General features: G+C 47.0%; 1 protein-coding gene across 4 annotated transcripts in view; it reads right to left on the bottom strand.

The window, feature by feature from the left end:
• Positions 1-24,610, bottom strand: part of CCDC88A (coiled-coil domain containing 88A) — a 552,486-nt gene that overhangs the window by 113,745 nt on the left and 414,131 nt on the right. For all 4 annotated transcript variants that reach the window (XM_030196448.1, XM_030196447.1, XM_030196444.1 and 1 more), the window contains 2 exons: positions 21,732-21,918; positions 12,142-12,287 (listed from right to left, as the gene is read on the bottom strand). In XM_030196448.1, coding sequence (XP_030052308.1) covers positions 12,142-12,287; positions 21,732-21,918 — 333 coding nt within the window. The remainder of the gene's footprint in view (positions 1-12,141; positions 12,288-21,731; positions 21,919-24,610) is intronic.

The raw sequence follows: 24,610 nt of genomic DNA, 5'->3' as shown, positions 1-24,610 counted from the left end.
ACGTTGACCGTCAGAAAGCCGAGGTAAGTTCAGGTTCTCCAAATACATCTCACTGTCCATCACAGCATCCTGATCCACTGCATACAGTGCTTTATAAAACTGTCCAAAAACATCAGCAATTTCACCATCTACACTCGTCATCCTCCCGTCTTTTGCCTTCAACTGCATCACGCGGTTAACACCTCCCTTTTTATGAAGCATCCTAGCCAATAATCGCCCGGCCTTATTCCCATATTGAAACAGACGATATTTATAATAGAATTGGGTCTTAACCGCCCTTTGATGCAGCAATTCGTTTAACTCTTTCTGCGCTCCCAACAATTCCCCCTTGCATTCAGAAGTAGGTGAGCGCCCATAATTTCTCCGCAGCCTCTGAACCAAAGCCCCCAAACGAACAATCTCCCCATCTCTCAACTTCCGAGCCCTCGCCGAATAAGAGATAATGTCCCCTCTTAACACCGCCTTTGCTGTTTCCCAAAAAAGGGCCGGCTGATCTACATGTTCCCCATTATGATATACATAGTCTTCCCACCTATCCATCAAATAAGCATGAAATCTCGAATCCTGCACCAGCTCCAACGGGTATTTCCATGTCCGATTACACCCAGCCCGCGGTTTGTCCATCAGGGTCAACCAAACCAAAGCATGGTCCGAGACCGCGTACGGTCCGATCTCCGCTTTCTGCACCTGGGGTAATAGAGAGTGAGAGACAAACAAATAATCGATACGGGATTGAGAGCCATGTGCTCGAGAAAGATGAGTAAAGTCTCTCTCCGACGGGTGCAGCACCCTCCAAACATCTACCAGCTCCAAAGCCTTACATAAGGAAGATAGTGCCCTATAGCCTCCCCCCGAACTCTGGCCACCTAAATTGGAACGATCCATTAAGGGATCAATCACTAAGTTATAGTCACCCCCTAATATCAGCTCCCCCCCCCCCGCACGCGGAGCCAGTCTCTTAATCAAAGCTTGAAAAAACTTGCCATTGAACACATTGGGGGCATATACATTACAGAACACCAAATGGCGACCAGCTATCTCCACATCGGCTAAGACCCACCTGCCCTCCGGATCAGCCTGGGTCAAGTTGAGCCGAAGTGGGATACCCTTCCTGAATAAGATCATCACCCCTGCCTTCCTCCCCACTGCAGGAGCCTCCACCAAAGAACCAACCCAACCTCTTTTAAACTTAGCATGTTCTCCGGAGGACAGGTGCGTTTCCTGCAGAAAAACTACGTCCGCCCTCTGCCGCTGCAGCGCTTGTAACACCTTAGTGCGCTTGATAGGGGAGGAAACCCCCCCTACATTCCACGAGATTATTCTAAGTGATCCCAATAACCCAGTAGTCATGTATTCTCATAACAAAACTAACTCCACTTAAAAACAAAGGAGGACGTCCCCCAGCCCATGGACCCCTCCCCCACAGCCATCCATTCCAAAAACTTCTTTTCCATCCTATCTCCAGGTATCTCCCCAGCCCTCCCTTCCCACCCATCCCTACCCCTACATCATCCTCCATAGCTCCTAAAAGAGCCGGACCACGCGAGCTCCCCCCTCACCCCTCTCATCTACAGTTCCATTATCACGCTTGTTTGCCCCCTTTATACATCAAAGTTATTATCTCCCACACCCACTCACTCCCCCCAGACCTTATAAGATATCCATCCAAGCCTCATATACATAGCTCCTTCTTTTTGGTACCCAGGGGCCCTTCCCATCCTATAATTATAATACAGTGTCCCTTGCAGTTCCTCACTCAACTATAACAGAAAATAGGACCGCATTCACTCACCACCTTCTCAAACAATTCACACCAACTGCATTATAGATTTGTGATGCCTATCCCCACAATTCAAAAAAAAAAAAAAATTTCCCTACAACATGCTCATTAATACTCCTCACCATCTCACCAAGTATGTACCAGTCCAGTCCCTTCATATGTCCATTCCATTCTCACTAACTGTCAAATCCGGTCTCTTCATGCTGGCCCTTCAGCAGGTAGATCTTGTTGGATAAACTTCAGTGCTTCCTCCGCCACAGTAAAGAACTGCTGGGACCCCCGGTACCAAATTTTTAGTCGTGCGGGGTAAAGTAAAGCAAATTGTATTTTTCTGGAAAATAAAAGCTGGCACACTTCGCGAAACGCTTTTCGCTGCAATGACACTGCCGTGGAGAAATCCTGAAAGCAGCGCACCACAGAATTTTCATACTTGAGCTGTCCCAATTTCCTGAGTGCTTGTAAGATATCCTGTTTGTGTGCAAAGTTCAGCACCTTAAAAATCACAACTCTGGGCCGCGGATCCTCCTTACGCACAGGCCCTAACCTGTGGGCCCTCTCCACTCTTAACGGGCCTGTTGTCAACTTGAGCTGAAGTGCTGTGGGAAGCCAGGATTCGAGGAAAGATCGCAAATCAGCCTCTCTAATAGTTTCCGGCAGCCCCACCATTCTGATGTTACTCCTCCTCGCCCGATTTTCCAGGTCATCCAATTTTGCCTCAAGTCGCTCCACCTTCTGTTTCAGGGCTTTACTCGACGTCTCCTGCTGCTGCACCGAGTCCTCTACATCCGACAGCCTCTGTTTATATTGGGTAAACTCCGTCTGGATACCGCCCAGCTTGTCATCGATCCCTTTCAGCTGATCCGCGATCCTTTGCAGTTTAAGGTCTACGGATACCTCCAGCATGGCCGACACTTCTGCCGCTACCTCCGCGGCCCACGCGGAGCTCACAGTCGGCGGACTCCCGCTCTCCGTCTCCGCCATCTTGTTTTCGAGCAGCCGACTTCGCGCCCCTTCTTTTTTTCCAGATTTAGCTGCCATTCTCCACTCCTGCACCCTATCCGCGTCTACCAACAGCTGCCGCTACACTTCCCCTGTTCAGCAATATCCTCCGATTTAGCGGGAGTAGCGCGATGCAAGTTAGAAAGTTCAATTAACTGCGGGTAAGGAGGGAGCTCTGCACAGCGACTGCCACTCTCTAGCCGTGCATCACGTGGTCCCCAACTTAGCGGGTTTTAAAAAAAGGTTTGGATAACTTCCTAAAAGTCCATAGACCACTATTAAGACGGAGTTGGGGAAAATTCACTGCTTATTTCTAGGATAAGCAGCATAAAATATATTGTACTGTTTTGGGATCTTGCCAGGTATTGTAACCTGTATTGGCCACTTTTGCAAACAGGATGCTGGGCTTGATGGACCTTCGGTCTGTCCCAGTATGACAACGCTTATGTTCTTATTACCATATTTGAATCTTATGGAAGATCCATACAAGATACTTAGTGGGTTGTTATGTTTAAAAGTGCAAAATTCAGTTCATTTGTCCTGGTTTGTAAAAGGATTATCACATTGGATTATATTGCTTCAGGGGAGGTCTGGCATAAAGACCTGAATTTAATTAGTGCGTGCCGAATTATTTATTTAACACATTTATATCCCACATTTTCCCACTTAGTTGCAGGCTCAATGTAGCTTACATAATTCCGAAGAGGTAGGCTCTGGTTCAATAATACAAATACATAGTACAATAGTAAGCATGTAAGAAACGTAAGTATAAAACAACAAAGAAATAAAGAGGGGTGGTGATAGAAGTCTAGTACAGTCCATATTTTGTAGGAAGTTAATTTGAGTCAGGGGGGTAGGCCTTCTTAAACAAGTTGGTTTTCAGTAGTTTCCTGAAGTTAAGATGGTTATGGATAGATCTACTACTACGACTTAACATTTCTAAAACACTACACGGAAAACTAGCCTAAAGTTTGTATATCAAACTACTGTAACTGGCAAATGCAGTAGAAGATCTGTCTATCCATACATATATCACCACATCAAGCATACAAGGTGAAATTATGTGCAACAGATGAACATCTTAAATATGGGAACAGAGGGGCAGGTTTAGGACATATGTTCTGGTACAGTGCATTGATCCAAAGATTTGAGGCTTACATCTGTTCTCAGTGTTCTACCAGTCTAGGTACTCAAATTTTACCCTCACACAATTATTTATTTGAGCTTGGAGAAGATTGTGGTGTGCAGGATAAAGGACATAAACAATTTCTAAGAAAAGCACTTTTGGTTGCTTGTAAATGTATATTATTACTCTGGACAACTTCGCAGGCTCCTACAATTCAGCAATAGAGGGTGCAATTGCTGACTTGGATGGCTGTGGATGATAACAATGAACAACTGCTGCAGTGGATGAAATTCCAAAGTGTTTAGGAGACTTTTTGGAATACACTTTCAGTATAAACCAGAAGTGGACTACTGAATAGACAATATAAGCTTATCCCCAAATTCTACACAGTCAGGCATATTTTCAAAGCACTTAGCCTCGCAAAGTTCCACAGAAACCTATGGAACTTTGGAAGGCTAAGTGCTTTGAAAATATGCCTCAGTGTGACCTATGTTGCGTATGCAAACCTGGTCATACCTGTTTACACGCACAAATTAATTGGCTTAACAAGCCAATCAGTGCCAATAATTGCCATTTAACAAGCAATTATTGCCACTAATTGGCTTTAATTAGATCTGAAAAGGAGGAATGGCCATCGGATGGGCAGATCATGGGCATTCCTAGTGCGCAACTTAGGCGTTGGCATTTACACCAAGTTTTATGTGGTGTAAATGGCTGTGACTAAATATAGTCAAAGGAAATGGGTGCTGGACATATTGTATAAACTATGCCTAAATTTAGGCGTATTCTATAAACTGTGCCTAACTAGGTGTAGTTTATAGAATACACCTAGGTGTATTTTTTTCAGTACTAATTTTATAGGCATCATAAATAGGATCTAGCCCTTTATGGGGGTCTTTTACTAAGCTGCGGAAAGCGAATGCTACATACCTGTAGAGGGTATTCTCCGAGGACAGCAGGCTGATTGTTCTCTCTGATGGGCAGCCCCTCCAATCGGAAACTTCACTAGCAAAGGCCTTTGCTAGCTCTCGCGCACCGCGCATGCGCGGCCATCTTCCCGCCCGAACCGGCTCGTGTTCGTCAGTCCCGTAAGTAGCAAGACAAAGACAAGGGAAGACACAACTCCAAAGGGGAGGCGGGCGGGTTTGTGAGAACAATCAGCCTGCTGTCCTCGGAGAATACCCTCTACAGGTATGTAGCATTCACTTTCTCCGAGGACAAGCAGGCTGCTTGTTCTCACTGATGGGGTATCCCTAGCCCCCAGGCTCACTCAAAACAACAAACATGGTCAATTGGGCCTCGCAACGGCGAGGACATAACTGAGATTGACCTAAAAACTTATCCAACTAACAGAGAGTGTAGCCTGGAAAAGAATAAAACCTTCTGCTCAGTGTGCTGCTGCGGCTAGGAAAGCGAATAGAATGTTGGGTGTTATTAGGAAGGGTATGGAGTCCAGGTGTGCGGATGTTATAATGCCGTTGTATCGCTCCATGGTGCGACCGCACCTGGAGTATTGTGTTCAGTACTGGTCTCCGTATCTCAAAAAAGATATAGTAGAATTGGAAAAGGTACAGCGAAGGGCGACGAAAATGATAGTGGGGATGGGACGACTTTCCTATGAAGAGAGGCTGAGAAGGCTAGGGCTTTTCAGCTTGGAGAAGAGACGGCTGAGGGGAGATATGATAGAAGTGTATAAAATAATGAGTGGAATGGATCGGGTGGATGTGAAGCGACTGTTCACGCTATCCAAAAATACTAGGACTAGAGGGCATGAGTTGAAGCTACAGTGTGGTAAATTTAAAACGAATCGGAGAAAATTTTTCTTCACCCAACGTGTAATTAGACTCTGGAATTCGTTGCCGGAGAACGTGGTACGGGCGGTTAGCTTGACGGAGTTTAAAAAGGGGTTAGATAGATTCCTAAAGGACAAGTCCATAGACCGCTATTAAATGGACTTGGAAAAATTCCGCATTTTTAGGTATAACTTGTCTGGAATGTTTTTACGTTTGGGGAGCGTGCCAGGTGCCCTTGACCTGGATTGGCCACTGTCGGTGACAGGATGCTGGGCTAGATGGACCTTTGGTCTTTCCCAGTATGGCACTACTTATGTACTTATGGGCCTAGGGGGGTGGAGTTGGATTCTAAACCCCGAACAGATTCTGAAGCACTGACTGCCCGAACCGACTGTCACGTCGGGTATCCTGCTGCAGGCAGTAATAAGATGTTAATGTGTGGGCAGATGACCATGTTGCAGCTTTGCAGATCTCTTCAATAGTGGCTGACTTCAAGTGGGCCACTGACGCAGCCATGGCTCTGACATTGTGAGCCGTGACATGACCCTCAAGAGCCAGCCCAGCCTGGGCGTAAGTGAAGGAAATGCAATCTGCTAGCCAACTGGATATGGTGCGTTTCCCCACAGCCACTCCCCTCCTGTTGGGATCAAAAGAAACAAACAATTGGGCGGACTGTCTGTTGGGCTGTGTCCGCTCCAGATAGAAGGCCAATGCTCTTTTGCAGTCCAATGTGTGCAGCTGACGTTCAGCAGGGCAGGAATGTGGACGGGGAAAGAATATTGGCAAGACAATTGACTGGTTCAGATGGAACTCCGACACAACCTTCGGCAAGAACTTAGGGTGAGTGCGGAGGACTACTCTATTATGATGAAATCTAGTGTAAGGAGCCTAGGCTACCAGGGCCTGAAGCTCACTGACTCTATGAGCAGAAGTAACTGCCACCAAGAAAATGACCTTCCAGGTCAAGTACTTCAGATGGCAGGAGTTCAGTGGCTCAAAAGGAGGTTTCATCAGCTGGGTGAGAACGACGTTGAGATCCCATGACACTGTAGGAGGTTTGACGGGGGGCATTGACAAAAGCAAACCTCTCATGAAGCGAACAACTAAAGGCTGTCCTGAGATCGGCTTACCTTCCACACGGTAATGGTATGCACTGATTGCGCTAAGGTGGACCCTTACAGAGTTGGTCTTGAGACCAGACTCAGACAAGTGCAGAAGGTATTCAAGCAGGGTCTGTGTAGGACAGGAGCGAGGATCTAAGACTTTGCTGTCACACCAGACGGCAAACCTCCTCCATAAAAAGAAGTAACTCCTCTTAGTGAAATCTTTTCTGGAAGCAAGCAAGACACGAGAGACACCCTCCGACAGACCCAAAGAGGCAAAGTCTACGCTCTCAACATCCAGGCCGTGAGAGCCAGAGACTGGAGGTTGGGATGCAGAAGCGCCCCTTCGTCCTGTGTGATGAGGGTCGGAAAACACTCCAATCTCCACGGTTCTTCGGAGGATAACTCCAGAAGGAGAGGGAACCAGATCTGATGCGGCCAAAAAGGAGCGATCAGAATCATGGTGCCCCGGTCTTGCTTGAGTTTCAACAAAGTCTTCCCCACCAGAGGTATGGGAGGATAAGCATACAGTAGACCTTCCCCCCAATCCAGGAGGAAGGCATCCAATGCCAGTCGACCGTGGGCCTGAAGTCTGGAACAGAACTGAGGGACCGTGTGGTTGGCTCGAGATCTACCAAGGGGGTGCCCCACACTTGGAATATCTGGCGCACTACTCCGGAATTGAGCGACCACTCGTGAGGTTGCATAATACTGCTCAACCTGTCGGCCAGACTGATGTTTACGCCTGCCAGATATGTGGCTTGGAGCCACATGCCGTAACGGCGAGCCCAGAGCCAAATGCTGATGGCTTCCTGACACAGGGGGCGAGATCCGGTGCCCCCCTGCTTGTTGATGTAATACATGGCAACCTGGTTGTCTGTCTGAATTTGGATAATTTGATGGGACAGCCGATCTCTGAAAGCCTTCAGAGCGTTCCAGACCGCTCGTAACTCCAGGAGATTGATCTGCAGATCGCGTTCCTGGAGGGACCAGCTTCCTTGGGTGTGAAGTCCATCGACATGAGCTCCCCACCCCAGGAGAGACGCATCTGTAGTCAGCACCTTTTGTGGCTGAGGAATTTGAAAGGGGCGTCCCAGAGTCAAATTGGCCCAAATCGTCCACCAGTACAGGGATTTGAGAAAACTCGTGGACAGGTGGATCACGTCCTCTAGATCCCCAGCAGCCTGAAACCACTGGGAAGCTAGGGTCCATTGAGCAGATCGTATGTGAAGACGAGCCATGGGAGTCACATGGACTATGGAGGCCATGTGGCCAAGCAATCTCAACATCTGCCGAGCTGTGATCTGCTGGGACGCTCGTACCCGGGAGACGAGGGACAGCAGATTGCTGGCCCTCGTCTCCGGGAGATAGGCACGAGCTGTCCGAGAATCCAGCAGAGCTCCTATGAATTTGAGTCTCTGTACTGGGAGAAGGTGGGACTTTGGGTAATTTCTCACAAACCCTAGTAGCTCCAGGAGTCGAATAGTCATCTGCATGGACTGTAGAGCTCCTGCCTCGGAAGTGTTCTTCACCAGCCAATTGTCGAGATAAGGAAACACGTGCACTCCGAGCCTGCGAAGCGCTGCTGCTACCACAGCTAGGCACTTCGTGAACACTCTGGGCGCAGAGGCGAGCCCAAAGGGTAGCACACAGTACTGGAAGTGACGTGATCCCAGACGAAATCGAAGATACTGTCTGTGAGCTGGCAGTATTGGGATGTGTGTATAAGCATCCCTTAAGTCCAGAGAGCATAGCCAATCGTTTTGCTGAATCATGGGAAGAAGGGTGCCCAGGGAAAGCATCCTGAACTTTTCCTTGACCAAATATTTGTTCAGGGCCCTTAGGTCTAGAATAGGACGCATCCCCCGTTTTCTTTTCCACAAGGAAGTACCTGGAATAGAATCCCAGCCCTTCTTGCCCGGGTGGCACGGGCTCGACCGCATTGGCGCTGAGAAGGGCGGAGAGTTCCTCTGCAAGTACCTGCTTGTGCTGGAAGCTGAAGGACTGAGCTCCCGGTGGGCAATTTGGAGGCTTCGAGGCCAAATTGAGGGTGTATCCTTGTCGGACTATTTGGAGAACCCACTGGTCGGAGGTTATGAGAGGCCACCTTTGGTGAAAAACTTTCAACCTCCCCCCGACCGGCATATCGCCCGGCACGGACACCTTGACATCGGCTATGCTCTTCTGGAGCCAGTCAAAAGCTCGCCCCATGCTTTTGCTGGGGAGCTGTGGGGCCTTGCTGAGGCGCACGCTGCTGACGAAAGCGAGCGCGCTGGGGCTTAGCCTGGACCGCAGGCTGTCGAGAAGGAGGATTGTACCTACGCTTACCAGAAGAGTAGGGAACAGTCCTCCTTCCCCCATAAAAACGTCTACCTGAAGAGGTAGAGGCTGAAGGCTGCCGGCGGGAGAATTTGTCGAAAGTGTTATCCCGCTGGTGGAGCTGTTCTACCACCTGTTCGACTTTTTCTCCAAAAATGTTGTCCGCTCGGCAAGGGGAGTCCGCAATCCGCTGCTGGATTCTATTCTCCAGGTCGGAGGCACGCAGCCATGAGAGTCTGCGCATCACCACACTTTGAGCAGCGGCCCTGGACGCAACATCAAAGGTTTCATATACCCTCCTCTGGCCAGGAATTTTCTGCACGCCTTCAGCTGCCTGACCACCTCCTGAAACGGCTTGGCTTGCTCAGAAGGGAGCTTGTCCACCAAGCCCGCCAACTGCCTCACATTGTTCCGCATGTGGATGCTCGTGTAGAGCTGGTAGGACTGAATCTTGGCCACGAGCATAGAATGGTAGGCCTTCCTCCCAAAGGAGTCTAAGGTTCTAGAGTCCTTGCCCGGGGGCGCCGAAGCATGCTCCCTAGAACTCTTAGCCTTCTTTAGGGCCAGATCCACCACACCAGAGTCGTGAGGCAACTGAGTGCGCGTCAGCTCTGGGTCCCCATGGATCCGGTACTGGGATTCGATCTTCTTGGGAATGTGGGGATTAGTTAGAGGCTTGGTCCAGTTTGCCAGCAATGTCTTTTTTAGGACATGATGCATGGGTACTGTGGACGCTTCCTTAGGTGGAGAAGGATAGTCCAACAGCTCAAACATCTCAGCCCTGGGCTCATCCTCCACGACCACCGGGAAGGGGATGGCCGTAGACATCTCCCGGACAAAGGCCGCGAAAGACAGACTCTCGGGAGGAGAAAGCTGCCTTTCAGGGGAGGGAGTGGGATCAGAAGGAAGGCCATCAGACTCCTCGTCAGAGAAATATCTGATGTCCTCCTCCTCCTCCCATGAGGCCTCACCATCGGTATCAGACACAAGTTCATGAACCTGCGTCTGAAGCCGTGCCCGACTCGACTCCACGGTGGGAGCGCCGAGAGGTAGACTCCCTCGCCAGCACCGGCGAAGCTCCCTCCACCGATGTCGTCGGGGAGTCTTCCTGGGAGGCGGCCACAGCCGGTACCGCAAGCGGTACCAATGTCGGAGACCTCACCCCGGGCAAAGGGCCAGCCGTCACTTCGCTCGATGGTACCGGTGGCACAAGCACCCCCGGTACCGGAGGAGAAGGGCGCAACAGCTCTCCCAGGATCTCTGGAAGAACGGCCCGGAGACTCTAGTGCAGAGTGGCTGTGGAGAAAGACTGGGAAGCCGATGCAGGCGTCGAGGTCAGAGTCTGTTCCGGGCGTGGAGGCGGTTCTGGGCTGTCCAAGGTGGAGCGCATTGACATCTCCTGAACAGAGGGTGAGCGATCCTCCCGGTGCCGATGCCTACTGGGTGCCGACTCCCTCGGCGACCCAGAGCTCTCGGTACCAAAGCGGGAAGGAGACCGGTGTCGATGCTTCTTTGACTTCTTCAAACGAAGCATGTCACCGGAGCTTCCCGGTACCGACGAGGAGGACGAAGAATCCAACCGTCTCTTCCTCGGGGCCGAGGCCGAAGAAGGTCGGTCTCGGGGGGGCTGTACCGCAGGAGCCCTCAGGGCAGGAGGAGACCCACCCGAAGGCTCACCGCAACCAGCAGGGGAATGGACAGCCCTCACCTGCACTCCAGTCGAAGCACCACCGTCCGACGACATCAGCAACAGCGGAGGTCCCGGTACCACCGACGTCGACGCAGCCTTCCGATGTCTCGGTACCGACGATGCAGAGGGTCGAAGCCTGAATGCCATCGATGCAGTCGATGCCGAGGTCGAAGACTGCGATGCTGTCGACGTCGATGCATCCTGTGCTGTTGTCGACGAAGAGCCCGAGAACAACATGTTCCACTGGGCCAATCACGCTACCTGAGTCCTCTTTTGTAAAAGAGCACAAAGACTGCAGGCCTACGGGCGGTGCCCAGCCCCCAGACACTGAAGACACGAAGCGTGCCTATCAGTGAGCGAGATTACCCGGGCGCACTGGGTGCACTTCTTGAAGCCGCTGGGAGACTTCGATGACATGGACAGAAAAATCACGCTGGCGAAATCAAACTTCGCGATGATGACGAAAGGCACCAAAAATAAGGGAGAGAAATCCCGTACTGAGGCCAAAAAGGCCTATCCCAAAAGCGAAAGGAAACTTACGCTGGGGGAAAAGCTGGACACACGGGAAGGGAGAAAGACCAAAGGTCTCTCTTTTTTTTTTTTTTTTTACCGAAATCACGAAGACGCGTGAGGGTCAACTTGAGGGGCACGAAACGGCAGCAAAACACGACCGTCCCGAGCGCGGACAAAAGAAGACTGACGAACACAAGCCGGTTCGGGTGGGAAGATGGCCACGCATGAGCGGTGCGCATGGGTGTGCGAGAGCTAGCAAAGGCCTTTGCTAGTGAAGTTTCTGATTGGAGGGGCTGCCGTGGACGTCACCCATCAGCTGGAGGTAAATGCCGAGATGCCCTTTATATTCCTATGGGTGACTTGGTGTTTACAGCCAGCTGATTTCTACCACGAACTAAAAATGCTACCGCAACTTAGTAAAAGATCCCCTAAGTCTCTTAAAGGTCACACATTTTGTTTTCTTTTTCTTTGGCTCCCCCTCCCCCATTAAACTATTTTATTGGATTAGGGAGGGGAAAGGAGGGTGGGATACAAGGGATTTGAGAGAGATTTGGTTCTTTATCTTTTAATGAAGCTGGTTGTTTATTTTGAATGTTAAATTGTATGGAATGCCAGTAAACGGAAGACATAACATTTCACAAATATTGTGTTAAACCTAGGAGAGTGAAGTTTTGAAATTTCTCTTGAATATAATTAACTGCATATCTACTAATAAAATGAATTCTTATTTAACACTTCTATACACAAACTGTTAATAAGATTGGTTCACCAACTACATATTGAGGAGAGGAAGCTTAAATTTATGACACGGTGCCTACATGTATTGTCTTTGTTCAACGTGGAACAGATCCTTGCTTTCCATATTTTGCTCCAATAGAGTTCTATTCTGTAACATCAAAGTCTGGATTTGATCTAGCAGATGTCGATTTTCTTCTTCCAGGTTTCCTTTAAGCTGGCTCAACAACTGTTTAAGCATAAAATGAAAAAGATATGGTTTAGATGAAAAAAAATACTGCCTAAAGTTCAGAGCTATCCAGAAATTATTCATAGAGTTCTTAAATAGCACACTTCCCAAAGTGTTACATGCTTTTCCAATTTTTACAAAAAATTATAGCTCCTGAAAGTAATGTAGCCTGAGGCCAAAAATAAGAAGTAAAGGAAACTGTTCTGGTTTTGCACAATTAAAGCTAGTGTCATAATCTAGCACAAGTCAAATCCTACAAAAGTCAAGAGAGAGCAGTAAATAGATATAAGGGATTAGATATTCAAAAGCACGTATCCATATAGTGGAAGCCACTAAATAGTAAGTACCCTATCCATCAACATCTGGATAGTGGCTAGTGGTATTCTTTTCAGACCATTGTAACATATAGTAACATAGTAGATGATGGCAGAAAAAGACCTGCATGGTCCATTTAGTCTGCCCAACAAGATAAACTCATATGTGCTACTTTTTGTGTATACCTTACCTTGATTTGTACCTGTCCTTTTCAGGGCACAGACCGTATAAGTCTGCCCAGCACTATCCCCGCCTCCCAACCACCAGCCCCGCCTCCCACCACCGGTTCTGATACAGACCGTATAAGTCTGCCCAGCACTATCTCTGACTCCCAACACCGGCTCTGGCACAGACCGTATAAGTCTGCCCAGCACCATCCCCACCTCCCAACCACCAGTCCCGTCTCCCACCACCGGCTCTGGCATAGACCGTATAAGTCTGCCCAGCACCATCTCCGCCTCCCGCCACCGGATCTGCCACCTAATCTCGGCTAAGCTCCTTAGGATCCATTCCTTCTGAACAGGATTCCTTTATGTTTATCCCACGCATGTTTGAATTCTGTTACCGTTTTCATTTCCACCACCTCCCGCGGGAGGGCATTCCAAGCATCCACTACTCTCTCCGTGAAAAAATACTTCCTGACATTTTTCTTGAGTCTGCCCAACTTCAATCTCATTTCATGTCCTCTGGTTCTACCGCCTTCGCATCTCTGGAAAAGGTTCGTTTGCGGATTAATACCTTTCAAATATTTGAACGTCTGTATCATATCACCCCTGTTTCTCCTTTCCTCCAGAGTATACATGTTCAGGTCAGCAAGTCTCTCCTCATACATCTTGTAATGCAAATCCCATACCATTCTCGTAGCTTTTCAGGTGGAGCATGGGCGTTTCTCCGAACTCTATAGAGTTTGCAATATTCAGTCACTATCTGCATAGCTAAGTGGATAAATTTAGGCCAGTAAAAGGTCTGTTCTAACTTAAACCACATAGCTATATAGATAGTGGCTCAGCATCAATGCTATTTGTACAGCCAGCAGCAGTCATCACTCTCCAGGTATGTTTGGCTCACAATGTAGATAGTGGCACTGAATATATGGAGAATACCCGCTACAGGTAAGTATCTTCGCTTTCTCAGAGGACAAGCAGGATGCATTATATTCACAGATGGGGTATCTCTAGTATCCAGGATCACCCAAAACAACAAAGGTTGGTGAATTGGACCTTGCAACGGCAAGGACATAACATAGATTAACCTAAAACTATATAAAACTAGCTGAGTGCGCAGCCTAGAACAGAACAAAAAGGGCCTAGGAGGATGGAGTTGGATTCTAAACTTCAAACAGATTCTGCAGCACCGTCTGCCCAAACCGACTGTTGCGTCGGGTGTCCTGCTCAAGGCAGTAGTGTGATATGAATGTGTGGACCAAAGACCACGTTGCAGCTTTGCAAATCTCTTCAATGGAGGCTAACTTTAAGTGAGCCACCGACACAGCCATGGCTCTGACATGGCCCTCTAGAGTCAGCCCAGGTGGGCATAAGCGAAGAAAATGCAATCTGCTAGCCAACTGGAGATTGTGCGTTTTCCGATGGCGACTCCCCTCTTGTTGGGATCAAAAGAAACAAACTGGGCAGACTGTCTGAAGGGCTTCATCCGCTCCATGTAAAAGGCCAATGCTCTCTTGCAGTCCAAGGTGTGGAAACTGCTTTTGCCAGGGTGGGCATGAGGACGGAGAAAGAATGTTGGCAAGACTATCAACTGGATGAGATGGAACTCCAACACCACCTTCGGCATGAACTTAGGATGCGTGCGGAGGACTACCCTGTTGTGATGAAATGTAGTATAAGGTGCATCTACTACTACGGCTTGAAGCTCACTGACTCTACGAGCTGAAGTAACAGCCACCATGAAAATGATCTTCCAGGTCAAGTACTTCAGATGGCAGGAATTCAGTGGCTCGAAAGGAGCTTTCATCAGCTGGGTGAGAATGACATTGAGATCCCATGACACTAGCGGAAGTTTGACAGGGGGCATTGACAAAAGCAAACCTCTCATGAAACGAATAACTAAAGGCTGTCCAGAGATAGGCTTTACCTTCTACACGCTGATGATAAGCACTGATTGCACTAAGGTGAACCCTTACGGAGTTGGTCTTGAGACCAGACTCTGACAAGTGTAGAAGGTATTCAAGCAGGGTCTGTGTAGGACAAGAGAGAGGATCTAGGGCCTTGCTGTCACACCAGATGGCAAACCTCCTCCACTGAAAAGAGTAACAACTTTTAGTGGAATCTTTCCTGGAAGCAAGCAAGACTCGGAAAACACCCTCCGAAAGACCCAAGGAAGCGAATTCTAGGCTCTCAACATCCAGGCTGTGAGCGCCAGAGACTGGCGGTTGGGATATGGAAGTGAACCCTTGTTCTGAGTGATGAGGGTCGGGAAACACGCCAATCTCCACGGTTCCTCAGAGGACAACTCCAAAAGAAGAGGGAACCAGATCTGGTGCAGCCAGTATGATGCAATCAGTATCATGGTTCCACGGTTTTGCTTGAATTTCAGGAAAGTCTTCCCTATTAGAGGTATGGGAGGATACGCATACAGGAGGCCTGTTCCCTGATGTAGGAGAAAGGCATCTGATGCTAGTCTGTCGTGGGCCTGAAGCCTGGAACAGAACTGAGGGATCTTGTGATTGATTTGTGTGGCGAAAAGATCCACTGAGGGGGTGCCCCATGCTCCGAAGATCTTGCGGGCCACGCCCATATTCAGCAACCACTTGTGAGGTCGCATTATCCTGCTCAGTCTGTCGGCCAGACTGTCGTTTACAACTGCCAGATAAGTGGCTTGGAGAAACATGCCGTGATGGTGTGCCCAAAGCCACACCTGGACGGCTTCTTGACGTAGGGGGCGAAATCTGGTATCCCCCTGCTTGTTGGTTTAGTACATCGCAACCTGATTGTTCATTTGAATTAAGATAATTTGGTTGCACAGCCCATCTCTGAAAGCCCTTAGAGCATTCCAAATCGCTCGAAGCTCCAGGAGGTTGATCTGAAGACCCGTTTCCTGGGGTGACCAGGATTCCTGAGTGCGAAGCCCATCTACATGAGCCCCCCACCCCAGGAGAGATGCATCCGTCGTCAGCACATTTTGTGGTAAAAGAATTTGAAATGGGCGTCCCATGGTCAAATTGGATCGAATGGATAAAGTCGTGGACAGTTGGATGACATCTTCTAGGTTCCCCATGGCTTGACGCCACTGAGAAGCTAGGGTCCACTGAGCAGATTTCATGTGCAGTCGTGCCATGGGTGTAATATGAACTGTGGAGGCCACGTTTCCCAAGTCTCAACATCTGCCGAGCTGTGACTTGCTGAGATGCTCGAACCATGGACACCATGGACAGAAGGTTGTCTGCGCGGGTCTCAGGGAGAAAGGCTCGTGTCGAGCAATGCTACAATGAATTCCAATTTCTGCACTGGATTGACAGATATCTAATTTACAATATTTACTTGAAAATCTATGGATCCCCTGGGTAACTGAATCTTTTGTTAATGGTGCAAATGCTGAAAGGTTCCGATCTGCTGGGTACTCTCCTGCGATTGAATCCAGGTCGCTTAAGAAATGATCAAGTTCAGAGTTGCGCTTTGGTAAAAAATGTGGCAAGACTGACAGCAGAAGGTGTATCAGTATTGAGAGAAGTAAGTGGATTAGTATCTGTTAATTTGTTGATGAAATAATAAAGTTTCTTCAGGTCTTTGTAGTCTGGACCTATTTTTGTTTTATAGTAAAGCCTTTTGGACTGCCTTATAGCATATTTGTATTTCTACTACTACTACTATTTAGCATTTCTATAGCGCTACAAGGCGTATGCAGCGCTGCACAAACATAGAAGAAAGAAAGACAGTCCCCGCTCAAAGAGCTTACAATCTAATAGACAAAAAATAAAGTAAGCAAATCAAATCAATTAATGTGTACAGGAAGGAGGAGAGGAGGGTAGGTGGAGGCAAGTGGTTACAAGTCAAAAAGCAATGTTAAAGAGGTGGGCTTTCAGTCTAGATTTAAAGGTGGCCAAGGATGGGGCAAGACGTAGAGGCTCAGGAAGTTTATTCCAGGCGTAGGGTGCAGTGAGACAGATGGCGCGAAGTCTGGAGTTGGCAGTAGTGGAGAAGGGAACAGGTAAGAAGGAGTTATCCATGGAGCGGAGTGAACGGGAAGGGGTGTAGGGAAGGACGAGTGTTTTTGTTTCCATGCATTAAAAGTAACTTCATTTTTTTTCTTTCTCCATTCTTGTTCATGTTTCCTGGAAAGGGTTTTGAGTTTTCTTAAATCATCATTGAACCAAGGCATCGGGTCGGGTTGTTTTGATTTTTGTGTTCTTACTGGAGCTAAAATATCTAATACGTTTCTACATCTTTCATCCCATTCGGAGAGGAAGTGTGTGGAATCTGTACAAGCTGACCATTCATTATCATAGAACAGTTGCCAGAACATCATAGCGTCAATATGACCTCTTGTACTATAAGTCATATGATCGACTGTGCGGGGAGAACCTTTCTTCCGCCATAATAGGTTGGCTGTCATTCCAATTACCGGGTGGTCTATAGAAGAGGATGCAGATCAGGTGACCATGCAGGGATTTATTAAAGATTCTGAACGAGGCAATTTCTAGATGAGATGAGGTGAATTCGGCGGTGATTTCAATGGTGAAATAAGAACGACAGATAAGTGCAATGCCTCCACCTCGTTTTTTCTTTCTGGACCAGTGGATAATTTTAAAACCTGGAGGCCATAGTTCAAGAATTATCGGATCAGTTTGGGAGTGAATCCAGGTTTCAGTGATTAAACTGAGATCAAGGTTTTCTGATGTAATCCAATCTGAAATAATTATAGTTTTATTGACAACAGATCTAGCATTAATGTAGCCCACTGAAATATTTTGGTAAGAGGCCTCTATGTATGGAGAAGTGGAAATGTTTTTAAGTTGCCTCGCAATAATTGGAGAGTAATTATAATAACCATCCATTCTACATTTATAAAGGTGTTTTTTTTGGTAAGAAGAGAGGTGAAGTGTCTAGACAGTCTATGTTGATTTTGTATAATGGGAATAAAGTTAAAATCTGCTTTCTTCATCCGTCTGCTCCGGCCCCTAAGACAGCTAGTGTGGCGAACCACAAGGGATAGGAGATCCAGGAGTTGAGCTGTTGTATGGAGGGAGGTATCAGAAAAGGATAAGGAGGATTGTTTTGAAGACCAAGAATGAAGTCCTAAGGCATAGTTAATTTGTATGAATTAGGCAGAGTGCAACTAATGGAAGCTGGGATATTTCCTGTTCAACAAATTTAAAAGAAGTAGGGAGAGGAGAGACAATGAGGATTAGTTGGCAATCGGTCTCAGGCCGTCCTAAGCGTTGTTTTGATGCAGGGGCACAGGTGGCAGGTACTGGAGCTACAGTTATCGCTCCGTATAGTTATGGAGCCGAGCAGCGACGTCAACTGCCAACTTCAAGCTTGGGGCCGTTCACCAGTCAAATGGGTGATTGTGGAGGGTGAGGTGTTGGTTGCAGCTGCAGTGCAGGAGATGATCGCAGTCCGGCGGAATGGCAGAAAGACAGTCGGTGCAGGAGAGTTTAGTCGGATGATGGTCCGCAACACGGGATGTTCTCGGCCCGGCGGCAAACGCTGGAAGTAGAGAGGCCAGATGGTGGTCCGGTTCGGGGCCAAAACAGCAGCTCAAAAGGCTCCCAGAGATGGCTGGGACCCAGTCTGGTGATCGTGAGCTGGTACAGGCTCCGCAGCAACCGTCAATGTAGTCGGGCCAATCCGCGGTTACTTAAATGAACAGCTTAAAGAATATGATTATAAAATCTGGGCATGTAAGTGGGAGGTGAGGGGTCAATTACTTTTTCCCTTGCAGGGCCAACAACTGAAAACTTGTCCTTTTGGTGTTTACAAAACTACCAATACTGCTGTTTTGTGGGAACTGCATCACAAATTCCTTATGAGAACGTAAGAATAAACATACTGGATCAGATCAATGGTCCATCTATACCAGTAACCAGCTTCCAACAGTGGCCAATCAAGGTCACAAGTACCTGGCAGAAACCCAATTAGTAGCAACCTACTATGCTACCAATCCCAGGGCAAGCTGTGGCTTCTCCCATGTCCATCTCTATAACAGACTATGGACATTTCCTCCAGGAACTTGTCCAAACCTTTTTTAAACCCAGATACGCTAACCACTGTTACCACGTTCTGACAGCGAGCTTTTAGGGCCACTATTCGATTGGATGACAGATGTCTTAAATGCTATTCTTCCAATGCACATCTCAGTCACATGTTTTGGAGTTATCCAATAATTCTTAAGATTTGGAATTTATTTGTTCTCAGGTTTCACTCTTATGGAAGGTAACATGGCATCTGGACCCATGTCACTTGTTTGACATTTTTGTACTTCTTCCATCTGCGCCAAAAGGTTTGAAGTCCTTCTTAAAATGTGCAGTGCTGAGTATGAAGAAATCTATTTTACATCACTGGATTACAGCTGATGCACCCACTCTTTTTTAATGGAGATCATCTACAATTTTGCTCTGCTCTTTGGAACGTAAGGCGATAACGGACTTTGTTTCTTTCAGAGGAGATTTGTTCTTCACTATTTGGACACCTTTCTTGGATTCTTTAGCTTCAGTAACCCTGAGTAGGATCTTGAACGCAAAGCTGGAGTGTGGTTTGATCAGAGTTTTATATCCATTTGAGGGGGGATGGGGTTCTTACAAGGGGGTGGGTAGGTTTGGGTGGGGTTGATATTGTAAAACTGAATACGATTTCTTTTTAGTGGTTGTCATCCCTTCTACTTTGTCTTGATGGCCTGTACATTGTACCAACCTTGTTTAAGTATAATATTGTTTGTACTCAAGATTATAAAACATAATAATCTCTGGGGTCCCCCTCCATGAAAGCATATCATGCAGCCTAGATATTAGCTTTTTCTGAGATATACCTAAGAGTATTGCTTACACTAAAGGGGTAAGCTTAACACTGATCCCCTCCTTCAATGGATGAGAATTTAACAGGTGGCATAGCTGTAAATACACATAGAACTCTGAGACAGGGAGATCATAAATAATTCCTAATTGTTGTTAAGGTCTTAGAGTCCCATCTTTATACAAGTCTCCTACTGAAGATATGCCCTTCTGTTCCCATACTATCAAGATCTTACTATCCCATTGTGGTGAGAATAGTATAAGTGAGCATAATGGGGATATTAACAACATTCTCTTACTGCCTTCCAATAGTGGTCAAACATATTTATAAATATGCCTTAGAAAAGGAGGGGCCCGCTCTCCCCCCACTGCTTGAACTGAATGCCCACAGGGTTCCATAAGAAGATGTCTGTATTTTTAGATTTCTAATGACTAAAAATTAATTGAGGTTTCGAGTAGAGGCGTGGCCTAGTGGTTAGAGCACCGGTCTTGACATCCAGAGGTGCTGTAAGGAATATGAGGGGGGTAGGTGGGAAGACAGGGCTAGAGAAAGGAGCAGATCCTATTCCCCGGAGAAGTGGAGAAAGGAGAAACACTACAACTCCCACCAGTCCCCGAGAGGAGCACGGCCTAGAATGTGGGAATACGTTTCCCAGCAGTCCCTGAATGAGGCATACCATCGCAGCAGGGACTTCCATTCCCATCAGCCCCCGGATGGGATGTTGAGAGAAGGACAAGGGCGGGAAATTGGAAAAACCTGACACAGAGAACTAGGCTAAGGGAAGAGGTCCTGAATCTGCCCAATCAAGGAAAGGAGGGGCAGCTGGGAGAAGGGTGTGGGGAGGAACCCATGGACTGGCAAGGGGCAGAAAAGGGAGAGGAAAGAGAACAGGAGGAGCCAATGGATATCTTAGCTCTGGCTAAACTCAAAGGTGAGATAAAGCAGCAGCTGGGGGCTTGGTATAGAAGCTGGGTGAAAAAAGGCCAAGGGTGGTTATCTCCAAAGGAGAACTGAGAAGCAGGTTTTCCCTGGCAGGTCAAAGGGGGAGTGGTGGCTGGGGGATAGCACTGGCCAAGTTGGGTGGGATTTTGAACCCTTTTTGGGGAACTGCTTTACATGAACTGTTGGGATGAACTGCTTTACAGAAACTGCTAGAAGTCTGAACCTTATTTTGCCGTGTTGAACTACTGGGGTTGCAGACTGGCCGGGGGGGGGGGGGGGGGGGGTACATAAACTGATATATGGACCCTGACTGAGTTGCTGAGTCATTATTTTGAGCTTGGAGGGGGTTGCTCAAGGAATCTGAAGGGGGGGTCTGTGGATATGTCAGCTAGGCCCAGCAGGGTGGAGCCTTCTCCCTGAGATTTCCAGTGTACCCTTGGCCTGAAGGACCCACAATTCCTATCGGTGCGGAGAGGGTCCTAGGAGAGTGGAGCAGTGAACGAGTTTCAGCTGGATTTCCTGGAGCAGTCCCTTGACCTCAGTGGGGGAGGAGGCGTTCCCTAGGACATCCAGAGCAAGGAGCCTTTACAGTGCCCAGTTCAAATCCCACTGCTGCTCTTTGAGATCTTGGGCAAGTCACTTAACCCTCCATTGCCTTCGGTACAAACCTAGATTGTGAGCTCTCCCAGGACAGAGAAATACTCCATGTACCTGAATGTAACTCACATTGATCTACTACTGAAAAAGGTTTGAGCAAAATCCAAATAAATAAATAGACTACTAACACACTCTCACCAATTCAACTTAATTATAAATCACAAATAATGTATTGTACTGGGATGAAGGTATGAATGACATGTGAGATTTTTGACAAGTATTTTACTTTGGGGAAAAATGAACAGTTAAGGCATACTGTTTAGTTTGTACACTTGGTATGGCCAAAAACACCAATGCCAAGCAGTACTTACAGTGATGTCACTTCAGGATATGAAATTAGTCATAAGAGCCCTACCCTCCTTCAGGTGGTTGCAGCAGCTGGCAGATTTCATAGCACCCCAGTTCCACAATCACTATACCTACTGACTGACCTTAAAATTGTTTCTTCTTTGTGCTAGCCACACTAAACAGACTTGACATAATAACTTAGTCTATGGCATTCATTTCCTGAGATTTTAATACTGTAATAGAAGATTAAAGATAGCAAAGATTAACAGCTTACTTCACACTGGTTATTCAGTTTTGTGTACGTAATGTCCAGTTGTTGGTACTGCTCCTTTAGTTTAGAAAATTCAGCTTCTAGTCTTGTTTGCTCCAGCTTTCCATTGTTTAATAAGCTCTTTAAATTCTTATGGTCAATTTGCAAACCTTCATTTTCTCGTAAAAGCTGACTGTAAGTGTGATTCAGTCTGCAAACAAAATAAATAAGAAATAGAAGAAAAGTTTAGCATTGACGTGCTACTTCTACTAAATTGTTTCTTTTGTTTCTGCTTCTACACACAAGTACCTATAAGTAGTATCATTAATCACAGAGATATACATGAATTCAATTCAGGTTAGTTAATCAGAATTTCACTCCTGCGAACAATTGTCTAGTTTTGCTTTATGATTTTTCTCACTATACATACTGCAACTTACCCCATTTTATACAGAATGTAGAGATCAGAACTGAGATATCCAGGTCAGGATGTGCTAAATTCTTGTGGTATTGTAGAAAAAGATGTCAACGCAGAGCCTTTTCTAAAATATCCCTTTCTAAAATACCTACAGCAGTCCAGCATATGCACTGGACACACGTTTGAAAAAAATGAAACGTATGGATTCAGGAACGAGGAGATGTTGACACTTATATGTGGAAGTGTTAACTTCCATGTTTAAGTGATGACAGTTCCATGTGTAGCTGCTCCATTTTACATACCTACACATGTAAGCATTGCAAATTACTTAATTTGCGATGCTTACTGAAGCTGCAATTTTAATGTGGCTTAATTTCGGAGGACATGAACTACATGAGATTAAGGAGAATGATTCCCTTGATCCCTCATGTAAAACCCTAGCTAAAAAAAGAGCACTTAAAAAATAAAAAAAACTTTTTGTGCTATTAAACAAGTGTAAAAGCTGATGTTAAGTTAATAATCCTTTATGAAATGGATAATACATGTGTAAATTTTAGTCTTGCCCAAACCACACATCCTTGAAATCTGTATGGGTGTGGTCTCTATGTAAATAGTGGCTTTCTGAAATTAATTTTTACACACATATATGATATACACAGTGCTTTTTTTGTGCCGGTACACACCCGTAGGGCGTACTGGCACCTTTTTTGTAGGTCCCCTCCCCGACCCAGTCCCCACCTGCCTACCAGCTCCATGCCGATGACCCTCTTCTCCTGCCACCCGGCACCGTGACCCAGCCTTTAAAAAAATCTATGAAGCGGCGAAGCGGTGCCTCGCGTCTGCCTGTAAAAGAAGAAAAATGGCCTCGTCGCCCGGCCTTCCCTCAGTGTGTTCTGCCCTTGCGGAAATAGGAAGTTACGTCAGAGGGCGGGACACAGTGAGGGAAGGCCGGCTGACGAGGCCATTTTTCTTCTTTTACAGGCAGACGCGAGGCACCGCTTCGTAGATTTTTTTAAAGGCTGGGTCATGGTGCCGGGTGGCAGGAAAAGAGGGTCGTTGGCACGGAGCTGGTAGGCAGGTGGGGACTGGGCCGGGGGCTCAGATGGGTATGGGTGGCTGGAGGGAGGGGTAGCAGGGAAACAAGGAGAGTCGCTGGATATGGGTGGAGGGCAGGGGGGACAGGGGGGGTTGCTGGACATGGGTGGAGGGCAGGGGGGATGGGGGGGTCGCTGGACATGGGTGGGTGGCAGGGGGGATGGGGTCACTGGACATGGGTGGATGGAGGGCAGGGGAGAGGAGGGCTGCTAGACATGGGTGGATGGAGGAGAGGGAAGGGAGAAAGAAGAAATGCTGGACATGGATGGAGGCGAGAGAAAAGTGAGGAAGAAGATGAGATGAGGGAAAAGGAAGAGAGGAGAAAAACTGCACATGGATGTAGAAAATAGGCCAAAGCTGGATCCACTGGACAGTCAAGTCTGCGGAGGACCCAGCTTTTACTTATGGATGTAGGGCAAGAAATGAAGAAGAAAGGAGGAAAGTAAAGAAATAAATGGAAAGGAAGCCCTGGAAACAGAGTTAAGAGAACAGATAGCAGCAGTATCAGATACTGAGCCAGCATGATCAGAAAAACAAAGTCACCAAACAACAAAGGTAGAAAAAAATCATTTTATTTTCATTTTAGTGTCTGGAATATGTCCAATTTGAGAATTTACATCTGCTGTCTTATTTTGTACTGGGTATACTGGAGCTGTAACAGCTTACAGAAATTATTTATAATGAAAAAAAAAAATCACATTTTTTTCTCCTCAAAAGAGCATGGTTCGGGATAAGGTATCTTTCAAAGATATCACCATAACAGGGAAGATAGAGTATCCTGATAGTGAGGTTGCAAAAGAGATTGTAGTAGATCGGGTATCTTTAAATAACAATAAAAATCAGACAAAAGATTGCCAATTAATACTGTCAAGTACTAAGCATGATGTACTTAGGAACAACAAACATAGTTTGAAATGTCTATATGCGAATGCCAGGAGCCTAAGAAATAAGATGGGGGAGTTGGAATATATTGCACTAAATGAAAAATTAGATATAATAGGCATCTCTGAGACCTGGTGGAAGGAGGATAACCAGTGGGACACTGTCATACCAGGGTACAAATTATATCGTAGTGATAGGGTGAATCGGATTGGTGGAGGGGTAGCATTGTATATTAACGAGAGCCTTGAATCAAATAGATTGAAAATTCTGCAGGAAACAAAACACTCCTTGGAATCACTGTGGATTGAAATTCCATGTGCAAAGGGGAAAAGGATAGTGATAGGAGTGTACTACCGTCCGCCTGGCCAGGACGAACAGACGGATGCGGAAATGTTAAAGGAAATCAGGGACGCAAACAAACTGGGCAACACAATAATAATGGGGGATTTCAATTACCCGCATATAGACTGGGTTAATGTAACATCTGTACACGCAAGGGACATAAGAT

The sequence above is a fragment of the Microcaecilia unicolor genome, chromosome 3 (assembly GCF_901765095.1).
Source record: "Microcaecilia unicolor chromosome 3, aMicUni1.1, whole genome shotgun sequence".
NCBI lineage: Eukaryota > Metazoa > Chordata > Amphibia > Gymnophiona > Siphonopidae > Microcaecilia > Microcaecilia unicolor.
This window is presented reverse-complemented; position numbering and strand designations above follow the sequence as displayed.